The 23,338-nt window shown below is 49.4% G+C and overlaps 1 protein-coding gene and 1 long non-coding RNA gene across 4 annotated transcripts; both read right to left on the bottom strand.

The window, feature by feature from the left end:
• Window positions 1-327: 327 nt before the first annotated feature.
• On the bottom strand, window positions 328-4,330 carry LOC132646414 (uncharacterized). 3 transcript variants are annotated; one of them, XR_009584671.1, is made up of 3 exons: window positions 4,004-4,330; window positions 3,224-3,458; window positions 328-934 (listed from the first exon to the last, which is right to left on the bottom strand). It is a non-coding gene; the product is annotated as an uncharacterized LOC132646414 (long non-coding RNA). The 3 variants fall into 3 exon arrangements; XR_009584673.1 differs by having other exon boundaries at window positions 4,046-4,080; XR_009584672.1 differs by lacking the exon at window positions 4,004-4,330 and adding an exon at window positions 3,553-3,674.
• A 990-nt stretch (window positions 4,331-5,320) lies between these two features.
• Window positions 5,321-23,002, bottom strand: Hhipl2 (HHIP like 2). Its single transcript, XM_021657822.2, has 9 exons — window positions 22,279-23,002; window positions 17,863-18,515; window positions 15,962-16,105; window positions 14,207-14,538; window positions 12,727-12,853; window positions 12,139-12,281; window positions 8,889-8,970; window positions 7,253-7,335; window positions 5,321-6,183 (listed from the first exon to the last, which is right to left on the bottom strand). The coding sequence occupies exons 1-9, from the start codon at window positions 22,609-22,611 to the stop codon at window positions 5,897-5,899; spliced, it is 2,184 nt and encodes a 727-aa protein (XP_021513497.1). The 5' UTR covers window positions 22,612-23,002; the 3' UTR covers window positions 5,321-5,896.
• Window positions 23,003-23,338: the final 336 nt, after the last annotated feature.

Here is a 23,338-nt window from a genome sequence, read left to right as displayed (position 1 = left end):
AAATGTATTTCTGTTATACAGGAAGAAACTCAAGTTCAGAAATGTCAAGTCCCTTAGCCAAGGTAACACAGCTTGCAGCAGCAGAACCATAGAAAACCAGAATTTCCTGACCCTGAAATGAAAACTAGTACTAGAACAAAGGGTTCTAGAACAATCTCAACTCTCAACCATCCTGCTGCAGCCTGACAATTCGTCTAGATTTAGACCTGCAGATAAGAAAGCTTAACTACTCTCTGTAAGAAAGTCAATCTACAGTTTTCACGCTGGGGGCTGTATTTTGGCTATAAGAGTTTCTGACCATTCATTTTAAAGATTAAAAAAGAAAAACTATATCGGCAGTTTTTAATTTTGCCTTCAAATAAAATTATTTCAGGGGCTTTTCCAATGGGATGCCTAAACAATACCCCCAGAGTAACTGAACAGGAATCTTGAGGACCCAGTGACATTCTTTAAGCATCCAGGTAACTCCAATGTGCAGCCAGAATTAAGATCCCTGAGACATTTGGGTTCTGTTTCTGCCCTCAGTCTTACACCCCTGGGCTGAAGGCCACCTCCTCTCCTTCACATAGCCACCAGGCAGTCAGTCCTCACAAGAGATGTTCTGGTAGGAGCAGGTGCCTGGAAGACTTCCCTGGAATCAGTCTTTCTGTCTGAACTGCTCTCCAGTCCATGAAGGGGCCATTCAGCAGCTTATTTATCACCACAGAACACCAGAGTCCATTGTCCTTCCGGGTAGAGGTAAGCCCGGGGAGCGAGGAGAGAAGCATTTGCTGGAGGGTTGTCTTCCTGGCCTGGGTGGATGTTTGCTGACTGATTTACCGAGGTTCATTCCAATCCATGGTCTTGCAGGAAACAAAGGAGCTCCGCCTTCCTGGACACGATTCGAGCCTCTTGTTCCAGCTTCAATGGAAGGGGACGATGCTCCACTCAGCACCTGTGCGGAAGCCATCTGGGTCACAACACTGGAACTATGGGCTAGAGCCCCGTGACCTCTGTCCCTCCCTGTGCCTTCTGCTGTCAGTTTATGCAAGTGGCCCTCTTCCAGCAGGGTGGCTTCACCCAGCATTTGCAGGAACAACTAATTAAAGAATTCCATGACTCATGCTCCACAAGGACCTACACACATGGCTCCATCATCATCATCACCTTCATCTTCCATCCCAAAAACATTTCAATTAGAGGGGACATGAAAACGGTAGGTGGAATATAGTAAGGGTTAAAGATTCATACGGAGATAGTGGGATTTGGGAGCTGAGAGGGCAGGGAGCTAATTAGCCAAAGGTATCGGTACATGAAGAAGCCTTATGAAATCTCACTGATTTTAAGATCTCATCTATACAAACAAACACCCTGCGTGAGTGGACAATGATAACACGAGTTATAAATGAAAAAATCCCATTGCCCAGCAAGCCATATCTTCTTATGGGGTGTTGCTCCTAGTTGCCCTCCAGAACGAGATGGAGGCCCTGCGGCTGGAGACACTAGTCACTTTTATGGCGCACAACATAGAGAAATCAACCTTGGCTGACCAGGAAACTCTGCTGGCCAGCTTTCACAGTGCCAGAGGTGCCTCGCAGGCCTCCCGAGGAGAAAATTCACCAGTAATCTCATACAGCTGTGGACTTTGCAGGCAACAACACTGACCTGATCGAGGAAAATGCCCGCTGGAAAACAACGGCTAAGCAGATAACCAAACAGTTTCCGGTAGGGTGTGAGGCCTGCTCTGCAAGAGGAAAACCACGCCTGGTCTGTAAAGCTAGTCAAAAGCTCGAGGCTGAGGAGATCACAGACCCTGTAGAGGGGTGGAGGGTACTCACTGTTCGTTTTTTTGGTTTTTTTTTGGGGGGGGGTTGTTTTGTTTTGCTAAATGGTCATACTATCAAACTACCATCTAAATATGTTTTCGTCAAAGATGCTTCACTTTGTAGTGGGTTGTGGTTCATGCAGAGACATGTAACAGGTCAAAGTGCCAAGTGTAAACAACTGAGTGCTCAGCCGCAGTGGATCAGCCACATGGGGGACCTCACGGAAGGGGCAGACAGGAAGGAAGAGCTGGCGACTGGGAGGAGAGCTGTGAAACACTGACTTGGAGGTTTGGCGTGGCTGTCGCGTGCCTAGTCAAATCGCGTTAGTTGTGGTTACCTGCCCAAAATCAAGCCGGTAGAAATTACGGCATGGATGGGGGAGGGGTCCCCAAGGCCCCACCACCCACATGGGAGAAGCTATAGGGTAGCTGCTGAGGGAGGAAATGCCACTCTCCTTTCGCACGTGGCCACTGACAGGTTGCTCGTGCCCTAGCGGGCGGCCCCACCCCCGTGTACAGCACTAATTGGGCTCAAGGGATAATCGACAACAAAACAATAAAAAAATAGGAGAGAGGGGGGAGGCACTAGAGAGAGCTGAAGGCGGGCAGTAAGTAAGTGCATATAATCAACAGCTGCATTCGCATAAGCTTATGGAACTCTTCAAGAATAAAAAAAAATCACTTAAAATAAACAGAAAAGTTGCAACGGGAAAGGCATTCCTAAGTTGTTAGCAGCTGGAGATGCTTCTAAAGAAACGCTCATGGATGCCAGACATCCTCACTGTATTTTAGAAGTGATACAGGGGAAAAAAAAAAAAATGCCGGTGTGCAACAAAAGCAAAGAGAGGGCGGGGAGAGGGTGGGGGCTTACTGGTGAGCTACGCTGTTATTTGGCCCACCGGAACCCTGTCTTTTAGGGAAGTACTCCTGGAGGCAAACTCGGCCTCCGGCAGCGCGGAGGCTCCAGGACTGCAGTTGCGCGGGTCGGCCGGTCGGAGGCGCTCTGGCGCCGCCCTAACGCCGGCCGGGAGGAGGAGCCGAGGAGCCGCCCACCCTCCGCCTTGGCACCGCAGCCGGGAGGACCCGGACACCGCCCTGCGCTGTGGCCGACACGTGGCAGCCCCAGCCCGCCAGCCCAGCCTTGGTCCAAAGTGCTGCCCCGCTCAAGGGCAAGGGCGGGGGAGGGGCTCCCGAAGTTCCCCGCTGCTGTCCTGGTCACCGCGTCTCCCGGTTTTCTCTTAAAGAACTGTGCTTAAGACAGTCAGGATACAGACCGAAGGCCACTTGAAGTATGACTGGACAGAATGGACAAGCCATACCTCGGCCGCTTAGAAAACTTAGAACCACAGAAGAAAAGGAATGTAAACATGTCGTTTGCTTACACTGTTTGAACATGTTGTGAGTGTGGTTTTAGCTTACCAGAGTGCAATGGGATCTATCCACGGTGTCTCAGGAACTCCGAGAACCCATTCACCAAAGGGACAAGAGAGAACACGGTGTTCCCAGGAGAGCTTTAGAGCATTCTCAGCCGCCACCACCATCGCGCGCAGCTGTAACCGAGACACCCAGGCTCACAGCCTCATCTCTTCCTTGGAGGAGCCAAGTCCAAGCTTGCTCTAAGTGTCCCGGCTCCAGTTAGCACCCACGCTTTACTCTGTGTTAAAAAACGAAAATAAACAAAACCTCTTCTTTTCATAACAAACCCCAGCTCTGCTTCATAGTGCCCTGTCCAAGCGCTCTGGCTTCACCTGGGAGGTCTCTGGCCGGAGTTCCGCACAGCTGCTGTGGGCGGCAGCACAGCCCACCCAGCATCACCTGAATCGCAGCAGCTGTGGTGACCAGGGTTTCATCCTACCCCCGACGCCCCCCCCCCCCCCGCAGCAGCTGGCCAGCAAGTGTCTGCTGGCCAGCAAGTGTCTGCTCGTGTGTTTTTGTTTTGTTTCTGGGCCGTACAACTCCGTAAATCATGTGGAAGCTGGGCGCATGTCGGCCTCACAGACAGCCGTTAGGTTTCCTAACAGTCTTTCCTAACAGTGAAAGCTCACTCCCTGAGCTTCATCCGGAACTCTGGGCCAGGGAAACTCTTCTGCCCCTCCCCCAGCTTCCCAGAATTTCAGAATATGGGTTCAGGCCTGCTCTCTAGACCCACCCACCATTCTGCCATTCAGAATGGGGCTGGAAAGATAACTCCGTACTTACCGCTCTTGCAAATGACCCAAGAGGCAGTTCAGTTCTCCTCACCTGTAACTCCGTCTCCCGAGGTTCCAACAGCCTCTTCCGGTATCCTTGGGCATTGCATTCAACAAACACGGTTAGACACACTTGCACATAATTAAAAATAAAAGTAAAATCTTTCTTAAAAGATGTTCAGGGTGCCTTACATCTGGTGCATGGTCTGTATTTTGATAACTTGAGTCGTTAGCACTTAGTTTAAGCACTACCAACCTAGACTTCTGTGGCTTTGTTGCCTGCTTTGAGCAGAGACTGCGTGGGCAGCATGAAGCAACGTGAGCTCAGATATCCACTTCAGGGGTCAGGGCCCATCCTTCTGAACAGATCCAAGACTTTCAGCCATCCTAGAACCAAATGACACAGGGTTTAAAACCCTTCCATCTTGAAGATGAGGGGGTCATGTGAGAATTAAGAAGTGTGAGGTCTCTGAGGTCCTGAAGTTAATTTCTATCCTGCAGAGTCCTTGCAGGAACTATTAACAAAGAAAGGAAGGGGTGGGGACGAACGTATGGGGGGAGGAGGATAAACAGCCCTGCAAATGGACCTCCAGAACTGATGGGTAACACTGTGAATCTTCCATAATGATGAAGGAGCAAAGACCGGAGGTGCTCAGGAGTGTAGAGTGAGTGTGGCCCATGGAAAAGAAAAGTAGAAATGTTTCTATCAGGAAATAAATAAACCTGTCCAGAGCACATTTAGCCCCATTTAGCAAGGTGCCCACATAACCCTCAGAGCCCTTAGCCACCTTGGTAAGCTATGCTTTGTTCTCTTTAAACCAAGCATCCCCCAGTGTGCTCCGGAAGTTCTCTGTGATTTGGAGAATGGACAGAACATCGTTTCCTCTCTTAGCTATTTTTTTTAATGGATGTGGGCATTCTGCCTGCACATATGTCTATGTACCACATGTGGACCTGGCCCTCTGAAACTGGAATTCGAAGCAGCTGTAAACTGCTTTGTGGGTGCTGAAAACTGAGTCCTCTGGAAGAGCAGTAAGTGCTCTTGATTTCTGAGCCTTCTCTCCAGCACCATCACCCCTACACACACACACACTTCAGTTCTTAATTCCTCCTGTGGCTCAGAACCCACAGCCCTTCACTGAGGCCCCGGCAGGAATAGGTATACTATTCTGCAATGGAGCATTGGCTAGCCACTTCCTCACTGCCAAGTCCAGTCAAGAAGCCTCATGTTCCTTGTCGTCGCAGAGTTGTACAGCAAGGTTAAGAAGCAAGGTAGGGAGATGGCAAGATGAAGAAGACTACAGAGGTGGCAAGTGAGGGCCCCAGGTGGAATGCAGGTGTGTTTATTAGCCATTTGCTGAGCCCAGATAACAGATGCTGGGGGTCCAGAGCTGAGCCTTTCAGCTCACCGGCTTCTGTCTGGAGGACAGAAAGGGGCCATCCATCTTCCAGAGCTTAGTTAGGAGCCAGTCACCCACAGGCAGCGGGAGTGTGGAGGGAGCTGCTTAACAAGCCGGCTGAAACACGCTAGATTCCCCATTGCCAAATAGTAAGATCAAAGGATGCACCAGCGTAAGCCAAAGTTGATTTATTACCCCAGGTTGAAGGGATGTCAGGTGGGATTCCAGGCAGGTATGCACACTAGAGCCTGTCATAAGCCAGGTGCGGGGTGGTGTGGGCTGTGGTCTCCCCAGGGAAATGCTGCACACAGACCAGGCTCATGTTTCTTCGGCAGACAGCCACGTTTCCCAGGGAGAGAAAGCCCACACATGCTGGAGTCAAGCCCAACCCACCTGCAGCCAGGATTCCTGACGGGCTGAGATCCAAACTCAGCACCCAGCTGCAGATTCCACTCTGTGAGACCTCCTATCTCAGTTCCCACCGGCCAATTCAACCAATGGGGTCACGGGCGACTTCTGCCTGGGGACTTCCGTGCCAGCTGTCTTATCCCGCCACTGCTGCGGTCAAGATTCTGCTTCCTCCTCCTCTGGCCCTGGGGCCCTGGGGACCACACTCTGCCTTTCTTCTTGGTACCAGGCCCTTGCAATGTTTTCTTGCTTGAAGGAGAGGCTGGTTTCTTGGAGGAACCTTTCCGAGGTGCAACCCGGTCCAAGCTAGAAGCTGAGGCTGCATTGGATGGTCTTCGAGCCGCCTTCCGTGATGTCTCCTTCAGCAAGTCCAGGACCGTGGCTGGAAGGTAAGCATTTATTCAGTGAGAACGCTACAACTCAGGAAGAAGCTATGCAACAGCACAAAGGAAGCTCCAGCCTTCTAAGAGACAGGGCCCGGCTGAAATCTCCGAGTTGGCCTCCAACTCTCTGGCTCAAGCAATCCTCCTGTCTCAGCCTCCTGAGGAGCTGGTACCATTGCTCCCACACCCAGCTTGCTACAAGGGTTCTGTGATATCAATTAGTTGTATTGCCATTGTTTTAATAACCCCCTCTTGCAGTAAGTGCCTTCCTTTGTGGACTGGAATCACTCCAGAGGTAAGTGGTTCTGGGATGTCTGCCTAAGATTGAATTCTTCCTCTTAAAAGTCTTCTGTGACTCCCTGTTTCATCACAAAGAATTCGTCACTTCAGGCTCCCTCACAGTGCCCTGCAGATCCTCTGTACCAGAACTTCCCAGCTATGCTTATTTCTCTATGTCCCTCTCCCATCTGAGCTGGAATTTGTATAAATCAGAGATGCTGAGAATCCATTGCTATATCCCCAGGCTTACCCAGAACCTCCCACAAATTAAATACTAAATAATTATCTCCAAATGAATGAATACAAATTACATGAATGAATGAATGAATGAATGACCAGAGAACAACAGATCAAGGTAGAAGCAGGTATTCATTAATTCTGGTCTGCAGAAAAGATATACACAAGCTACTTATTAACTGAGCTACAAGTTAATAAGCCTTATAACTCATAAGCAAAAAATTATTATCCTTGGAGCTCAAGATGGCTCAGCCATTAAGAGCACTGCCTGCACTTAAAGACCCAGGTTCAGTTCTCAGCACCCACACAGCGACTCACAATCAACAGGAGCTCCAGTTACAGGGGTTCTGAAGCCTCATTCTGGGCTCTGCAGTCTCCTGCACACACACAGTGCATGTATTTAAATGTAGGCAAAACATCCATATACATAAAATAAATAAATCTCACAAAAAGAAAACAAAGAAGGTATGCCCCTCCCCCCTGGGGATTGCCGTGTGTTTGCTAAGGATGTAGGACACCAGTGACCAAACCAAAACTCAGGAGGGGACTCACTGGCGAGTGGCCGGAACCGGATCTTCTTACTCGTGGTTCTCACCGGCACTGGCTTATATTTGCACTTGCCTGGCGGGGCTCGCCTAGAGACAAGGGCAGAAAGGGTGAAGACAGGATTGGGAGATCAAGGGCTCCTCGGAGTGAGTATTTACAAAAACTGGGATGACCCTTTCTTGTCCGCAGGCTTGGAAGCTGTGGTCGGAATGTGCTCAAATGGAGAAGAGAAAGGGCACTCAGTGCCTTCAGGAGGCAGTGAAGAAAGGAGGTCAGCACGGAGTCTGGGGACAGTCACAGCTAGGTCCTCAGCAGAGCAGCCCAAGACACTTTACAAAGTCTCAATTTATGTATCTATGGAATGCAAAAAAAAAAGTGGTTTGCAATATTGTACAGGGAGATACTGAATATAAACAGAAAACTGTATGTCTGACACATCACAAGTGATTGATGAAGAATGGAGTTTAAAATAAAAACCCTTGGACAAGGCCTAGCACATAATAAGTGCTCAGAAGATGATGATGATGATGATGATGATGATGATGATGATGATGATGATAGTGATGGTGGTGATGATGGTGATGATAATGATGGTGGTAATGATGGTGATTGTGGTGATGATGGTGATAGTAATCGTTCTTGCAATGGTAATGATGAATCACTTTAAGGAAATCCCTTCAAAAGGTTGTGGCACAGACCCTAAGCATGGCCCACCTCACCAGCTAGCATCAGGCTCATTCATAAGTTTCATGTCCCCGTGTGCAACTCCTGAAACAAATGGGGCTTTGAGCTCTGAACTGGAACCTCCAGCCAGTGCTCTCTGCTTTTGTCACTTTGCTCTCAGATGTCTCCCCAGGTGGGCCTGTGGCTTGACTGGCTTCAGTCTCCTTAGCCATGGCTTGAGGCCTCAGTCTTCTGTCTTCTTGGCATTCTGTCAACATTGTGTGTGCATAGTATTTCCTATCATCGACAGAACCCAGCGATAATAATTGTCATCAGCTTTGTTACTCACACCTAAAATCCCAGCACTCAGAAGGCTGAGGCAGGAGGACCACCTTGAGTTCAAGACTACATAATCATAATGAGTTCCAGGCCAACTCCAGACTCTAAAGAGAAACAACGACAAAAGTTCACAACTGTTTTTTGCCTGGTTTCTCAGGGCTGTTCTTCAGAAAGAGGGGAGTTAGATTATATCCTAACCAAACGAATCATAAAAGTGCCAAAAGAGAGAGAACTAGGTTCACTCTGGAAGCTGCTGATATGAAGAGAACTCCCTCTCCAGGCACACTCACCCCACCCAGAGCACTCTATAGGCTGGAGCACTCCAGGCCAGAGGACAAGAGCTGAGCACAGCAGCAGACCACAGTGGAGGCTGCCTACGCCAGTTTCACCCTGTGCCAGACCACAGGCTACCCTCAACAGGGCGTCTAAGGCACAGCTAAACCTCTCCCAGGAACGTCTCAGCTCACACAGATGGAGAGCCCAGTTGTTTAGTGAAGCAATGCTGGTCCCTGAGCAATGACTAGACCTATGGGCCATACCTCCGCCAAATGCCACCTCAGATTTGGAAACAGCCGCAGAGGAAAGCATTGTGCTGTATATCTATCTATGAACCTGAGAAGAAAATGACACCAAATCTCACCTTGAGGGATCGACAAACTTGTAAATGGATCCATGGGGTGCATAGGCACTTGGGTAGGAGGTGGCCAGGAAATACAGCTCCCCTGAGGAGACAGCAATTGGGAAGAGCACCGTATCATCAGAACTGAAACACGCAGAAACCAAGGTAACGAAGCTTGGCTCCGAAGCTACCGTGAGTTCTGTGGATGAGTTCTAGACTGCTGACGGCCAGCGTCTCAGTAGGCTGCAGGCTTCTTGATGGGAAAGATCACCTTAAATCTTCAAAGACTATCTCAGAACGAGGCCCAGGGGAGGCCACTCCATGAGTGTGCCGCGGGACCCAACAGACTTTTCTCAGCAAAGCTCCACCAGCTTCACTGAGCTTCTCCAGCTAGTTCACACAGGCGCAGGCTGGGCCACCCGGCTTACTCTTCCCCTTCATCCCTTTTCCTCTCAGCTTAGCTTTGGCATTTTCCCCCCAGCCATTGGGTTGTATATTTCTCCATGACCGTCCCCATCCTTTCAGCCTTTGCTCTTGGTCTTCTCCACACACCCCAATCCCAAACACCTTCATCCATATTCTCTAGTGACACTTTAGGAGACAGCCATGCTTCCTCCCAGTTTCTCCTACTCAGACTTCAAGAAGCATCGTCATTCTTGTCTCAAAGAACCTACCTCATGTCACCTAGCCTGGCAGTTGTCTGTGGGGAGCACGGCTGTGTCTGAGGATGAGCCTCGGCTCCAGGGTTACACTGGGAATTCTAGACATAAATTCTCACCACGGTAGTTCTGAGCTGTGTTATCCTAACCTACGCAAACAGTGCCTACTAGTTACTAATGGAATAACAACTAGTTACTAGTGTTTTGTGTTGGGGAGGGGGGAGAATATGTATCTGTCCATACCTGTAACATGCACACATATGCATCAGCATGCAGAGGCCACAGTTTGACTCTTGACAGGTCCCCACCTTATTTTTTGAGACACCGTCTGCCTAGGCTGACTAGGCCATGGAGCTCCAGGCTCTACCTGCCTCTGCTTCTCCAGCACCGAGGTTACAGCTGAAGTTACCACGACACCCAGTTTTTACCTGAGTGCTGGGGAACTGAACTCGGGTCTCCTCGCTTGCATGGCAGACACCTGACTCCCCAGATCTCCGTCCTTTCTTGTCTCCAATGCAAGCGCCTCCGCAGCTGTGTCCACCTGACACAACGCTAGCAGGCTGCACTTTATTCAGTTTGCTTATGTGACTTCTTGTCAGCCTTATGGAGGGCAACCATGAAGCTGCCAATGTGACAGTTCTACAGCTCTTGCAACAGCTTTTGTCCTGGGGTCTGTGGAGAACAGTGACCATGTGCTTCCCTGCAGAGTGTGAGGGTCTGAGGCTTTGCTGAGTCTGCTGTCCAGGGCGCCAAGGATTGAAGACGGTATGGCTTCACACACGGATAAGATGTGCTTACAACTGTTCTGAGAAGGAGTTCAAGGAGTCGGGACACATCCTGCTCTGGATTCAACTGCACTATCTGATTGGAGGCACCAAACACCACCAGATCATCATCAGATAAATGAGCTGCCTTCCACTAGTCCGCGTGAATGCAAGCCACTCTCTGGCAGGGACCCTGCAAACCACACAGAAGCTCCAAAGTTGGGGTGGGGGCTTTCTTACTGCGTGTTCACTTGACATGACTACAGCCTTTTGGCATGTTTTGAACGTGCCACAGACTTCCAGTTCTATATTTAGGAGGAAAATGCAAAAGGTAAGTTTTATCTCTGGTACCCAGCTAACATTTTGAGTAGCTATTTTACATCCTACTTGTTAATTTTGTGTACGTGAGAGGGTGTATGCCACGGCACACATGTGGACACACCTCGGCATGTGTGTGGAAGTTGAAGGACAAGCTGCATGAATCAGTTCTCTCTCCTTGGGGCCCTGAATGGAACTCAGGTTGTCAGGTTTAGTGGAACCTTTACCATCTTGCCAACTCTTTAATCTCTATTTCAGGCAGAAAGATAGTTTTCCTGCAGGGGAACTTGCCGCAAGCATCCTTACTTAGGTCAGCTTGCCAACTGGCCGGGGGATAGCTCGGGGCCAGCCATTCACTCAGCCTCACTTCAATTACACCAAGAGTCAAGTCTAAGAGTTGCCTGACTAAAATGTGGCAAGAACTGGGGCAGCTTCGTTCCACTGAAAAGCAGCATGCCCAAAGCTTGCAACTGATAAGGGAGATGGTGTTCTCAGTTGGAAGGGTCTCAGTGGCGAGGGTAGGGGGGGATGCGAAGAACACAACATGGAGTCTGTTTTGCTAGGGTACAAAGAAAGGAGCACAGTTGAGGGAAGCTTCTCTGGCCTCAGGGCTGGCCCGCACAAAGCCTTGGCCAAGTCCCACTTCCCAGAATTCAGCCAGGGACACTAGCTTTGTTTGCTAGGAGTAGTGACTGTTTTCCCCTTCTGACAGAAGCCTACAGGCTCTGCAAACCAAACCTCCAAAGCCAGGGTTCTGTGCTCTGCTGCAGAGAAGCAAGCCATGGAGACTGCACCTCTAGGAAGGCCAGCCTGTGGGGTTCCTGGCTCTGTCTACCTTTCGAGAGGGTCCAGAAGAAAGGCCCCACCAGGGGGGATGAATGGCTTATACTGCTCCATCCTCTCTTTGCTGAACACCCCTTGACAACCTGTGATTTCTCTACTTCTTTACACATTTGGATTCCCAATTTGCAACTCACTGATTTTTTTCTACTTAAAATTCTTGAATTACCAAAATAGCCCCTTGCTGATATAGAATGTTCCTCTCAAGGCGCCTATCCAGCAGCTAGCCGAGAGGAAAGGAAAGGGAGCTGAATGGATTTCTTTATTGCCTACTCAGATAGGGGCCCAAGAAGCCATCCTGAGGCTCTAAGTGGAAAGGGGCTAAAGTCAGGGACTTGCCCAGCCCTGGCCTCACACAATAGAGAATATCAGGTCTCTGGGAGACTCATAGATACTGAGTTTTGCTCTTTCTCATTCTCTCTGTGTCTGACTCTCCGAAGTCAGAGATGACAGTGTTCTTTCATCACGACAGATTGGTGCTCCGGACAATCAACGATCAACCTGTTTCCTCCCTTGTGACACTGAAAATATGACCGCGTCACCTGGCCACTGTGGTTACTGATTAGCCCGTGTGTTATGAAACTTGGCTCAAGGATCGCCACGAGAGAAGTGACAGTGACTGTTTAAGTGATGGGGGAGGGGGGGTGCAGTCAGTGCCGGTGGCTATGGAAAAGAATGAGAATGGATTACCTGCTTCATCTTCAGCAAAGGAGATGATGAACTTGCTGTACGCGCTGATCAGCCCTGGGAAGGCGCAGGATGAGTTGCCCAAGCAGATGTCTCGTTTTGTCCATTTTTTGGCTTTCCTATCTTCCCGCAAAGCCATAAGTCGACTAGATGAAAAACAAAAGCTTATGTTGTAGGAATCTGTATTTCCACTCACAGATTATTTTCCCACCTAGCATCAGGGATCCTTGAGTACTAGCACTGAGTCCTTTTTGTTGTTATTGTTTGTTTTGTTTTGTTTTGTTTTGTTTCGAGACATGGTTTCTCTGTGTACCCTTGGCTGTCCTGGACTTGCTTTGTAGACCAGTCTAGCCTTGAACTCAAGAGATTCACCTGCCGTTGCCTCCCAGAGTGCTGGGATTACAGGCACGCACAAACTCAAGCACCGGCTCTGGCACTGAGTCTTAACTGAGCACAGTGAAGGATGCCTCTAAGAGGCAGGAGAATCACCACAAGTTTGGAGCCATTCTGTTCTACGTTGTAAGCTGCAGGTCAGCCAGGAACAGCAAGACTCTGCCTCAGAAACAAACAAGCAAGTAAATACTTCCTTACCCACTCATGAAGTCCCCGAAGATGTAGAGGCCATTGAGATTGGGGGATTCACACCCACGGTAGACGTAGCCTCCAGTGACAGACTTTCCCACGGCATGGCCATAAGCATAGATGGGCAGAATGTCATCTGTCAGGAGAGAGAGAGAGAGAGAGAGAGAGAGAGAGAGAGAGAGAGAGAGAGAAGCTTGTGGTCCCAGCAGAGAGGTCTAAGGAATCAAAAGTGGACTTGAATTCTTTATTTTTCTCAACAGACCAACCACAGTATGCAAGCTTCCCGTTAGACTGTTATCTCAACCTAAATCCCCAGCCTGACGCCTGGTTGCCTGCTTGAGCTCTCAGGGTAGATACTCAGGTTTTATCATATGAGAAGCCTTGAGACACATGTGGAGACAGAAAGATCAATAAGCCTAAAGCCAGCCTGGGTTATGTGAGACCCTTTCTCAAGAGGAGGAGGAATAGGGGGAGGTGACCAACAGTCTTCAACTTTGAAGCAGGAGGAGCTCTTGCACACCCCTATTGATTGGTTTATTGTTGATTTTGAGATGCTGCTCTCATCCTCGTGTGTATGTGGAGTAACATTTTAGTGGAATGTTCCAACTGGGAGATAGTTTTTAAAGCCTGTGCAGCCATCAAGTTTGCTCGACCAGTGGTTCTCAAAATAGAACGCCACTCAAGTAACTTCTCTCAGGTACTAGTTAGTCCCTGCCCCTCAGCTCATCCAGAATGTAAACTCCTTACGTCTGGCATACACCATATGAATCAATATTTTTAAAAAATTTATTGCATCTGTATGTGTGTGCATTTGTGATGAGGATGGCTTTCAGGAGTTGGTTTGAGTTTCCCAATACGTGGATCCCAGGATCAACTCAGGTCATCACCTTTGGCATCAAGCACCTTTATCTACTGAGCCATCTCAGTGGCTCCAAATCAATATCAACTGGCTTTTATTTTCTATTCCAGAGTTGGTCAACATTCCACTCCATGAAACAGAACAAGCGTTCCAATGATCTAAGCAAAAGAAATTGTTATGGTGAAGATGGTTTTGTGAAAACAGAAAAAGCTAGGTGCTCCCAGCAGTCAGTTGGCTGAGGCTGGAGGATCATGGGTTCAAGAAGCAAAAACAAAAACAGGACATGCAGTAACATTCAAAGTTCCTGTCTTTGTAAGGCAGCCCCAGGGAAATGGAACAACAGGAAAATAGCTGATCCACTAACCTCATGGGGTACTCCCCGCCCCCACAGGGTGTGCAGCTGGGAACTCCCTATGTAGCCCAGGTTGACCGAATTCACAACCCTCCAGCCTCTGCCTCCAGCACTGGGATTCTAGGTAAGTACTACCCTGGCCACAGGGATCTCCAGTGCGTTTGTGGTGTCTGGGGCACCATGGAGGCCACCATCAGGAGCCTCAGGTTGTCTTCCCCTTCCTCCATGGCCAAGGTAGTTAATTCACTCAGAAACCACACAAACCATGTCTCGCTTACCCAAGGAAGCATTATGACAAAGTTTCTTGTCGTAGCATTCGAACCCTTCCTTTGCCCTCCAGCCATAGTTCCCGCCTTTGACGATGAGGTCAACTTCCTCAAACTTGTTCTGGCCCACGTCCCCACAGAACAGCCGACCTCGGCCCTGCCGTGTAATGGGGTCCCCTCGGTCCACGGCACAGCGCCACATGTTTCTGACCCCGTAGGCATAGACGGCAGGGTGGGCGCCTGGCTCAGACAGGAAGGGGTTGTCCATGGGCACTAGGTACGGCTGGCCATGCGTGCCTGCCCCATTCACATCAATCCTTAACACTTTCCCCAGCAGAGAACTTCTAGAAGACAAAACACCAAGACAGAGGCCCAGGTGAGCCAGGACACCAGCAGGAGAGGCAAAGGACCGGAGGAGAGAACCAGGGAGGCCACTGAAAGATGGCTGGGAATCCCACAGGGGAAGTGACACTAGCTGGTTCTTCTAAATATATAGAAGATGTTTAAGAGTACCTCATGTCTGATTTACCAGAGAATGTGACACAATCTTGTACCATGTGACCCTAAGTAATTTGAAGCTTTTGTTTTCTGTCTTAGTGGTGGGTGCTCTCCAATTTGGTCTAATGTTATAAATTTGAAACTAAATAATGGTTTTATTTTTCCCCAGATAGCAGTGTGCTCCCAAAAAAGAACAGGCTTTTCTTCTTCTTCTTCTTCTTCTTCTTCTTCTTCTTCTTCTTCTTCTTCTTCTTCTTCTTCTCCTCCTCCTCCTCCTCCTCCTTTTTCTCCTCCTCCTCCTCCTCCTCTTCCTCCTTTTTTAGAGGCTCTTCTGGTGAGTTTGACTGCTGGGCTGTGACACTGTGCTGCTTTTGTGATAACACATTTCAATGAGCTGTTATGCACACGGTACTCAGTGAAGTCCCTGAATGCCAGCATCCAGCAGGTACTAGCTTAGGGTGACTCACATTAATATTTTATGCCTAGGAATAGTGGGAGCAAGTGTTCCCTGAGTGCAAAGAGCAGAAGGACCCAGTGACCCTGACAGACAGCACAGATGGCATCGATGGGCTCTGATACCAGTGTCCAAGTCTCAGGTTCTGCCACGTACCTCCTGGGCTCTTTTTCATGGCTGTAAAATGAAAACCACAATCCCTGCACTTCACAGGAGTCTTTCATACATGTTTACAGTCAGCCTGGTACTGAGGACATAACAATTAAAACAGATTAAAAATTTCTTGCCCTTTAAGCATGAATTCTCGAGTATGAGAAGCAGCCACTTTCAACCCCACAAGCACTCAGTATATATCAGCTCTTATTAACTGGCTTATCATATGTGTCTGGGCCTAGCACAGAGCCTGGTTGTTGGTTCATAGCATCCTGCTAACATACATTTAATTTTAAATTTTTTTCTACACAGCACTGTGATAGTTATATTAAACATTTATTTGTTTTCTACTTACTGAGACAGGGTCTCACTCTGTAGCCCTGGCTGGCCTGGAGCTCACTATGTAGACCAGGCTGGCCTCAAACCCATAGAGATCTGCCTGCCTCTGCCTCTCGAGTGCTGGGATTAAAGGTGTGCATCAGTACGCATGGCTACATTGAGCAGAGTGTTACGTATGTATCATTGATGGGACAGCAATCCAAAGGATCCTCTCATTGGCTCCAGTGGAAGGATCCATCATCTAAGTTTGACTCTGAAAAAGAACAGTGTACCAGAGGTGTGCTCGGGAGAAGAGGGAGGAGTGCAGCCTCCATCCACCTTACATGTTCTGAGCATTTCCAAACTTGCCAAAGGGATCCCCAGCCTGCCCTCCATCCCCAGTGAATATGTACAGATAGCCATCCAAGCCAAAGAGAAGCTGTCCACCATTGTGGTTTGAGGCTGGCTCGTCTATCTCCAAGATGACCCTGGAAGAAAAAAAGAAACTCCACATTAGGCTTTGGCATGGTAGAAGCTCCATGTTCTTGAGACACCAGAAGTTGGCTGATCCAAGCTGCCAAGATCTGCCTGAGGTAGGGCCAGGGTAATAGCCACCCTCTCTAGGGTTTGTCTTTACTCTCTGCCCCACCAGAACTCCCCGCTCCTTCCTTAGAAAGGCAAATGTATTGAGTCATTTTGTTCTTCCAATCCTTTAGCCTATTTATGATGGTGTGATGGTTTGAACAAAATGGCCCCCACAGCCACTTAGGGAGAGACACCATTAGGAGGTGTGACCTTGCTGGAGTGGGTGTGGCTTTGTTGGAGGAAGTGCGTGACTGGGGGTGGACTTTGAGTTCTCAGAAGCTCAAGTCTGGTCAGTGTGTCTTAGTCTTCCTTACTGCTGCCTTCAGATGAAGATGCAGAACTCTAAGCTCCTTCTCCAGCACCATGTCTGCCTGCACACTGCTGTTTTCTATCGTGACAATAAGGGGCTAAACCCTAAGAGTTGCCATGGCCATGGTTTCTCTTCACAGCAGTAGAAACGCTAAGACAGACGAGAAAAAACTGCTGAGACAGGAAGGAGAAAGAAGGGGAGAAAGCAGAGTGACAGAGAGACAAAGCCTGATCTCGGAGCCAGCTAGAACTAGCACCTTATCTGTCCTGGTGACCAACTTGAGACAGTCTAGAGTTATCGGAGAGTCTCAGTTGAGGGATTGCCTCCTCAGATTGCCTTACGGGCTTGTCTGTAGGGGACCATCTAGGTTGCCAATTGATGTAGGAAAGCACAGCCCACCGTGGACATCCCATCCTTAGAAAGCTGGTCCTGGCTGTGTGCCGAAGTGTGGTGAGTGTAAGCCAGCTACCGAGCAGCACCTGCTCAGTACAGTTCCTGCTGTACTTCCCGCCTGTGAACTGAGATCCTCGCTGAGGGTAATGCTGTATGGAAGAGCAAGCAAGCCTACCTTCAAGTTCCTGCTTTACGGCCTGCCCTGCCTCCCCTCAGTGACGGACTGTGGCCTGGAAGCATGAGCCAAATAAACCCTTCCCTCCTCTAACTTGTTTTGGACACGGGATCTGTCACAGCAACAGAAAGAAACCATAGCATCATATAACCCTGCAGCGGTAACCGTATGGTCTTGTGCCATTGCTCCTGTCGGGGTGAGAAATGCCAAACTGAAGGTGAAGGGTCGGTACTTAGTGGCCACACAAGTGGTTAGAGGCTACAGCTGCATTTAACATAATGATCTATAATCACTTTGAAATCCCCTTTGGCTGTCAGTCCTGGCTTCTCCATTGTAAACACAGCAATTGTCACTCTGACTAGGTTTGGTAAGAAGGTGAGAGCTATGCCCCCAAAAGAAGCTTTACTCTGGAGTTATCCAGGTTGTTCTCCTTCATGAAAAGTGACGCTTTCTTCAACATTTTTTACGTGTATTAATTTATTTCCCTGCAAGTATGTATGTGCACCACCCACATGCAGTTCCAGCAGGTGCCAGAAGGGGGAGTCATATGCCTAGAACTGGAATTACAGAGGATTGTGTGCGGTTGTGTGGGTGCTGGGGACTGAACACGGGTCCTCTGTAAGAACAACCACTGCTGTTAGCTCCAGAGCCATCTGTCCAGGCTGTTTTCTTAACATTTTATGCGAGTGCTCGAAAACCAGGCCCACTCCTGCTCCACCACCCCAAAAATGGAAGGACAGCATTTGGGAGCACAGTTTCAGGTTCTCACGACATTGTCTTACCGCTCTGATTTGGGGTCCGCTTTGTTAAGGTCAGACAAGGAAACCTTCATCTCACTAATCCGGATTTTTTCCACCTTCCTCTTGCCCAGGCATGAATAATAAATATAGAACTTGCGGTTGTAGCGGAATTTGGGATGAAAAGCCAGCCCCAAAAAGCCTCTCTCATCCCCGATCCAAGGTGTGGTCAGTACCATGCTCTTGAGATCCAGGAAGGGCTGTTCCAGGCGGCTCCCGTCGGGGAGGTAGACCCACACCACTCCTACCTGCTCAGCAACAAAGAAGCGGTGGGTGCCGTCCCCGGCGTGGACCATGGACACAGGGTTCCTCAGTCCATTGCCCACCTCGGCCAGGCAGAGCTGCAGGCAGCCCTTCTGGTCCTCAGCCACCACCCCCAGGTTGCGGTTGAGCTGATCATTCTTCAGGATGTTGGGGAAGCAGTAGTCCTCATCCGGAAGGTTGAGGAGGCGGCAGAGGCGAGCACCGTCTTCTCCGTGGGACTCCTGGAGGCCACTGTCATTGGTTAGCAAGGAGATGGCAGAGTGGCAGCTGCGGTGGAAGGCAGAGCAGTAGTCAGAGCAGAGACCCGGAAGGTTCCGGAGGGGTGTCTGGGGGTTCTCGGCATCGTAGAGGTGGGCTGCATAGGGAGAGCACTCCTGGGAAAAAAAAAAAAAAAAAAAAAAAAAAAAAGTCCAGTAGGTTTCTGGAGGCTTGAATACAAATTGTTGTTAATCATTTCTCTAGAGCCCAAATTTCTGATGTAGTTAATGCGCCTGGAGAAAAACCCTCACGTATTCGCTACACTGTGTCTAACATTTTAATAGTTTAGTTCTTTTTGAAAATGTGTATTAGCATATTAAGTTGTACATAATCATCATGACATTTTTATGTCATATTTTTATCATAAGTCACTACGTCACCTCTCCTGTCCCCTTCCCATTTTCACTGAGCTCCGTCTTTGCAACTAGCACCCCATATACATTCAGTGTTTGTGTGTGTACGCGCGTGGCATCACACGTGTGTGTATGTTCATGTGAGAAATCCAATGAGTTTTTATTAGATGTTTGCAGGACAACGGGTGAGGGTTTGTTTACAGGAACAAGACACCTTATTTGTGGTCACACAAAGAAGAAAATGTCCCTCCCTCGGTGATCAACCATTAACTAGATATAGGTCGTCAGGGCTGGAGTCCCATGAGCTTCTCCCCATTCCATGACAGGCAGGTAGATCTTCTGAAAGTAAGACAGCTCTCAATAGCTTCGCTTGACACTCAAGATTATATTAAATGCTAGGTGAATATTTTTAAAAGATTTCTCTTTATGTATGTGTATGTGTGAGTTCCTGAATGAGTTTGTGTACACCCTGAGTGTGCAGGCATCTGCAGGGACCAAAAGCGCCCTTCAGAGACCCTGGGACTGTAGCTACAGACAGTTGTGAACCACCATGTGGGTGCAGGGAACTGAACCCTGGTCCTCTATAAGAGAAGCCTGCTCTTAACCCCCGAAGCGCCTCTCCCTCCCTGGAAGAACATTTTTTAAAGATAGCAGTATCACATTTTTCATTCCTTCTTCTCTCAAAGTGAAGCAAGATGGCACATGTTCCGTGTCTATTAAACCTGATGCCTAGTGTTAGTACTTTACATCCTGTGTTCCTTAGCAATCCAAACTCACAGAATCAAAATGGCTGTTCGGTGTAGCGCTCCCAGAGGCTAAGATGCTTGGCAACTTGTTCATACATTAAACATTTGTGCTTGATATAGGTGAGGCTCTATGCTGGAAGCTATAGATTTCGCTTTCGATTCTGGCTTTTAAGTAATGATATTGTACTATACAAAAGTATATAAGCATTAAGTGTCTGAAAGAGTATCTGCTCTTCTACCTCCTAGACTGCAGCAATTTCAGGAAACAACAGGATTCTGTGGGCTGGACCCTCAGTTCCCTGCAGTGTTGACAGATAGACCACTGAGACCTGGAAAGTAAAAAGGGAAGTTGAGATGGTTTAAATGAAAATAGCCCCTATTGGCTCATTCATATATTTGAGTATTTGGTCCCCAGTTACGGGCCTGTTTTGGAAGGACTGTGGCCTTGTGGGTGGAGGTGTGTCACTGGGGGTGGTCTTGTATGCTTTGCAGTATGCTTTCTCTCTTTGTCATGGTTGTGGATCAGGAATTGAGCTCTCAGCTGGTCCTTCACCATCATGGACTCTAATCCTCTGAAACCATAAGCCAAATTAAATGCTTTCTTTTATAAGTTGCCTTTGGCCATGGTGCTCCATCACAGCAACAAAAAAGACATCATGATTAAGGGACAGAACGTGGGTAGAACAGCGCCCCAGACCACAGACAGCTCTTGCAGCCAAACAGCCTGTGTGACTGGACCAGCAGCGTTTTTCCTGTGTATTAGCGGCTCACTTTCCTTGCTTGCCCTGTTGGGCACTATAGAGCAAGCCCTTGGTTACCAGGCTGAAGGAAAGAAAAAAACTCAGAGATGCACAGCTCCTCCACTCGGACCCACTGGCTTGAGTGTCAGCTCACCACAGTCCATCCTCTCGTGGACCATGAAACAAAGGAGGGGGGAACAAGGGTGAAAAGGTGGAATGCTTGGGGACAGAAGTTGGCTGCAGGAATATGACTGTCACCCTGGCGTACTCTTAGGCAGCCGTGTAGAGCTCGCAAAGCTGTTTGACTGAGCTCAGGAACCGAGAGCTATCTCCCAGGGGGAGACTCGAGTTCAGAAGAGGCTCTGCTGAGCAACTGCACCTCCCCCGTGCACAGGCCCCACAAGCAGCAGCGAGCAAAGCGCACACTCAAGTGCTCATGGAGCTCACGCTTCTTGGAGTTAGAAAACATTACAGAAATGGCCCAGACATGATGCCGTACTTTACTCTGGTGTGATGTAACCAAGAGGTTCCGAAACCCGGAGCCAACACATGATTTTCGAGGGATAAGGGTCCTAAAAGCCGGCAGAACCACTTTCAGGTATAGTCCACACGTTGTGCGGGGGGGGGGGGGGGGAGGGTAGCCTTGTCTATTTTACCAAATGAACACAGCTAGGTTAGATTATTCTTCAAGTCCATAAATAAAGGAGCAGCTGAATGTTGCTTTTTGAATCCAAGAGGGGATGGAAAGGGAGGGACATCTGGGAAATAAGGTTTCCATGCTGCTTGTAAAAGCCCAACTTCTGGGGCTGAGGAGATGGTTCAGGAACAGAAGTGCTCACTTGTAGGCATGAGGACCTGCATTTGGATCCCAGCCTAGTGCTTCTGTCTGTAATCCCAGCACTGGGGCAAAGACAGCGACTCCCTAAAACTCACTGGCCAGCTGTCCTACACCAATCAGGAAGTTCCAAAAGACTCCCATAAGATCCTGTCCCAAAACATAAGGTAAAGAATAACAGAGGGAAGATGCCTAATAGTGACCTCTAGCCAACACACACAAAAACACATACACACAATACACTTCCATACACACAGAGACACACATATATATACATATACACATGCAGACACACACATCCACATCCATACACACACATCCAAATACACAGACACGCACATACACACATACACACACAACATTCTCATCTCAGAGTTAAATCTCCAGGAAACTGCTGAGGGCTGGCGCCCTGGCCTGAGAGCACAGCCCCAGGGCGATGCCACCCAGGTGTCTGTCCTGTGAGTCATGCTGTACTGATTCATGTCTGGGCTGTGTGTGACCATGCATAGAGCTAAGGAGGCTGGAACACTGAGCACAGTGGCCATGGTGGGGAAAGATGCCCTGGGACAGGCACAGGATAACACTAATGTCCTGGAAGATGTCAGGTCAAAGATCAGCCTGGGCATCTGTCTCTTGCAGCAAGTTCTCTGGTTGGCACCCTCTTCCTACCCATTGGTGTGTGTGTGAGGATGTGTGTGTGCAGCCTGTACCTTTGTGTGCTCAAGCTCTCACATGTGGATGTTGGCTGCTGCTGGGCCTGGAAGAGAGAAACTCTGAGTCATTGCCTCTCAGCAACTCCAGGCTCTCTCCATCCTCTCGGGAGCTCTGCAGACAAGACCCCAATCCCTGCCACCACCACTCTCAGAAGAGAAGCCCCTTGGCAAAGCACCCATTCCAGCAGGTGTTACCACTCCCTCCTTGCACCATGCATAAATGCCACAGGAATGCTGGCCCAGCTCTCTGGTCCTTGCAGGCAGGACCGAGAAGTTACACCGACAACTCCATGAATACCTCCCTCAGTCTCTGCTGTCTGGGGAAAAGCCCCAGAGGGAAGAGGATGGAGACCCAGTATATACCCTCTTCTCCAGCTCCCCGGGGAGGCTCCTGACACTAGCATCCTACCCCAGGATCTTCCATTCAGCCCAGCACCCTCATGCCAGAAAGCTCCTTTCCAAACCGGGCCCCTCTCCTCCTCTCAGGCCCACCTGGCAGAGGATGTCCTTGATGTAACCACCGCACAGTTCATGGCCCGTCAGGTCGAAGTAGTTCATGATGTCCCAGTACCGGGCAGCGATGCGGCGGTCCTTGCGCTGATCGCAGCAGCCAAAGGAGTCATAGTCAGAGCAGAACTCCAGATGGAGAGAAGGACGAAAGGGTGGTCCATAATCCAAGCACTGAGGGTGTCCCTGCAGCTGGCCCACCCAGCACCACAGGAATGTGAGGCCCAGGCAGAAAATGTCGGGAGAGAGCCATGGGGCCCGACTACCAGGAACAGCTTGTGGGCTAGTATGTTTTCCCAGCATCTGGGCCTTGGGCATTCTCTGCTTCTGCCTTCCTGGGTTGGCCTGCCCAGTCTGCCCAAGCTCCCTCCCCCGCTCCCAATTTCTCTTCCTTCTTTCTCTCCCTCACATCCTGCCCCAAATTCACCGAAGTGTTTGGTCAGTGAAGTCCTGTCTCTGGGCTGGTGGCTAAGAGTCCCTAGTGACATCAGGGCGAGGTGTGCTTCCCTGTCAGTCCTGCCTAAAAGCAAAACTGGAGCCAGTCTCAACTCCAGTGCCAAATGGTTGGGGACCACGGGTACTTCGCCAAAAGGTGTGATGGCGCCAATGACCTCGGTGCTGGGATTCCTCAAACTGCACAGAGTTCCCGCCGTGTTGGGAGCAGGCCAGGAAATGCCCGCTTGTTTACTGTTTCCCTGCAGGCTGGGCAGCGGGCATTGCAGAGTCCCCACAGCAGACTGTGCGAGGCAAGCATCCAGGTTCCGACAGCGCAGGAGGGCACGGAGAGCGAAGGGTGTGGGTCTGCAAACATGTCAGGGAGGGTTGTCCGGTGTATGATTGGATGGCTTGGATGGGAGGGAATTTCATGACTCTCGCATCCCCAGCAAGAAAAACACAGGCAGAAAGGGAGAATGAGGGTGTCTCAGTCTCTTCGTTCATACCACACACCGGGATGTGGCTCGCTTGGCAGAGTGCTTGCCCAGCATACACGAGGTCCTGGGTTTGATCTCCAGCACCTCACAAACCAGGCTGTGCTGTCTTCAAG

This window comes from Meriones unguiculatus, chromosome 11 (assembly GCF_030254825.1).
Source record: "Meriones unguiculatus strain TT.TT164.6M chromosome 11, Bangor_MerUng_6.1, whole genome shotgun sequence".
NCBI classification, from domain to species: Eukaryota; Metazoa; Chordata; class Mammalia; order Rodentia; family Muridae; genus Meriones; species Meriones unguiculatus.
The sequence above is the reverse complement of the archived record's forward strand: the minus strand, read 5'-3'. Positions and strand labels throughout refer to the sequence as shown.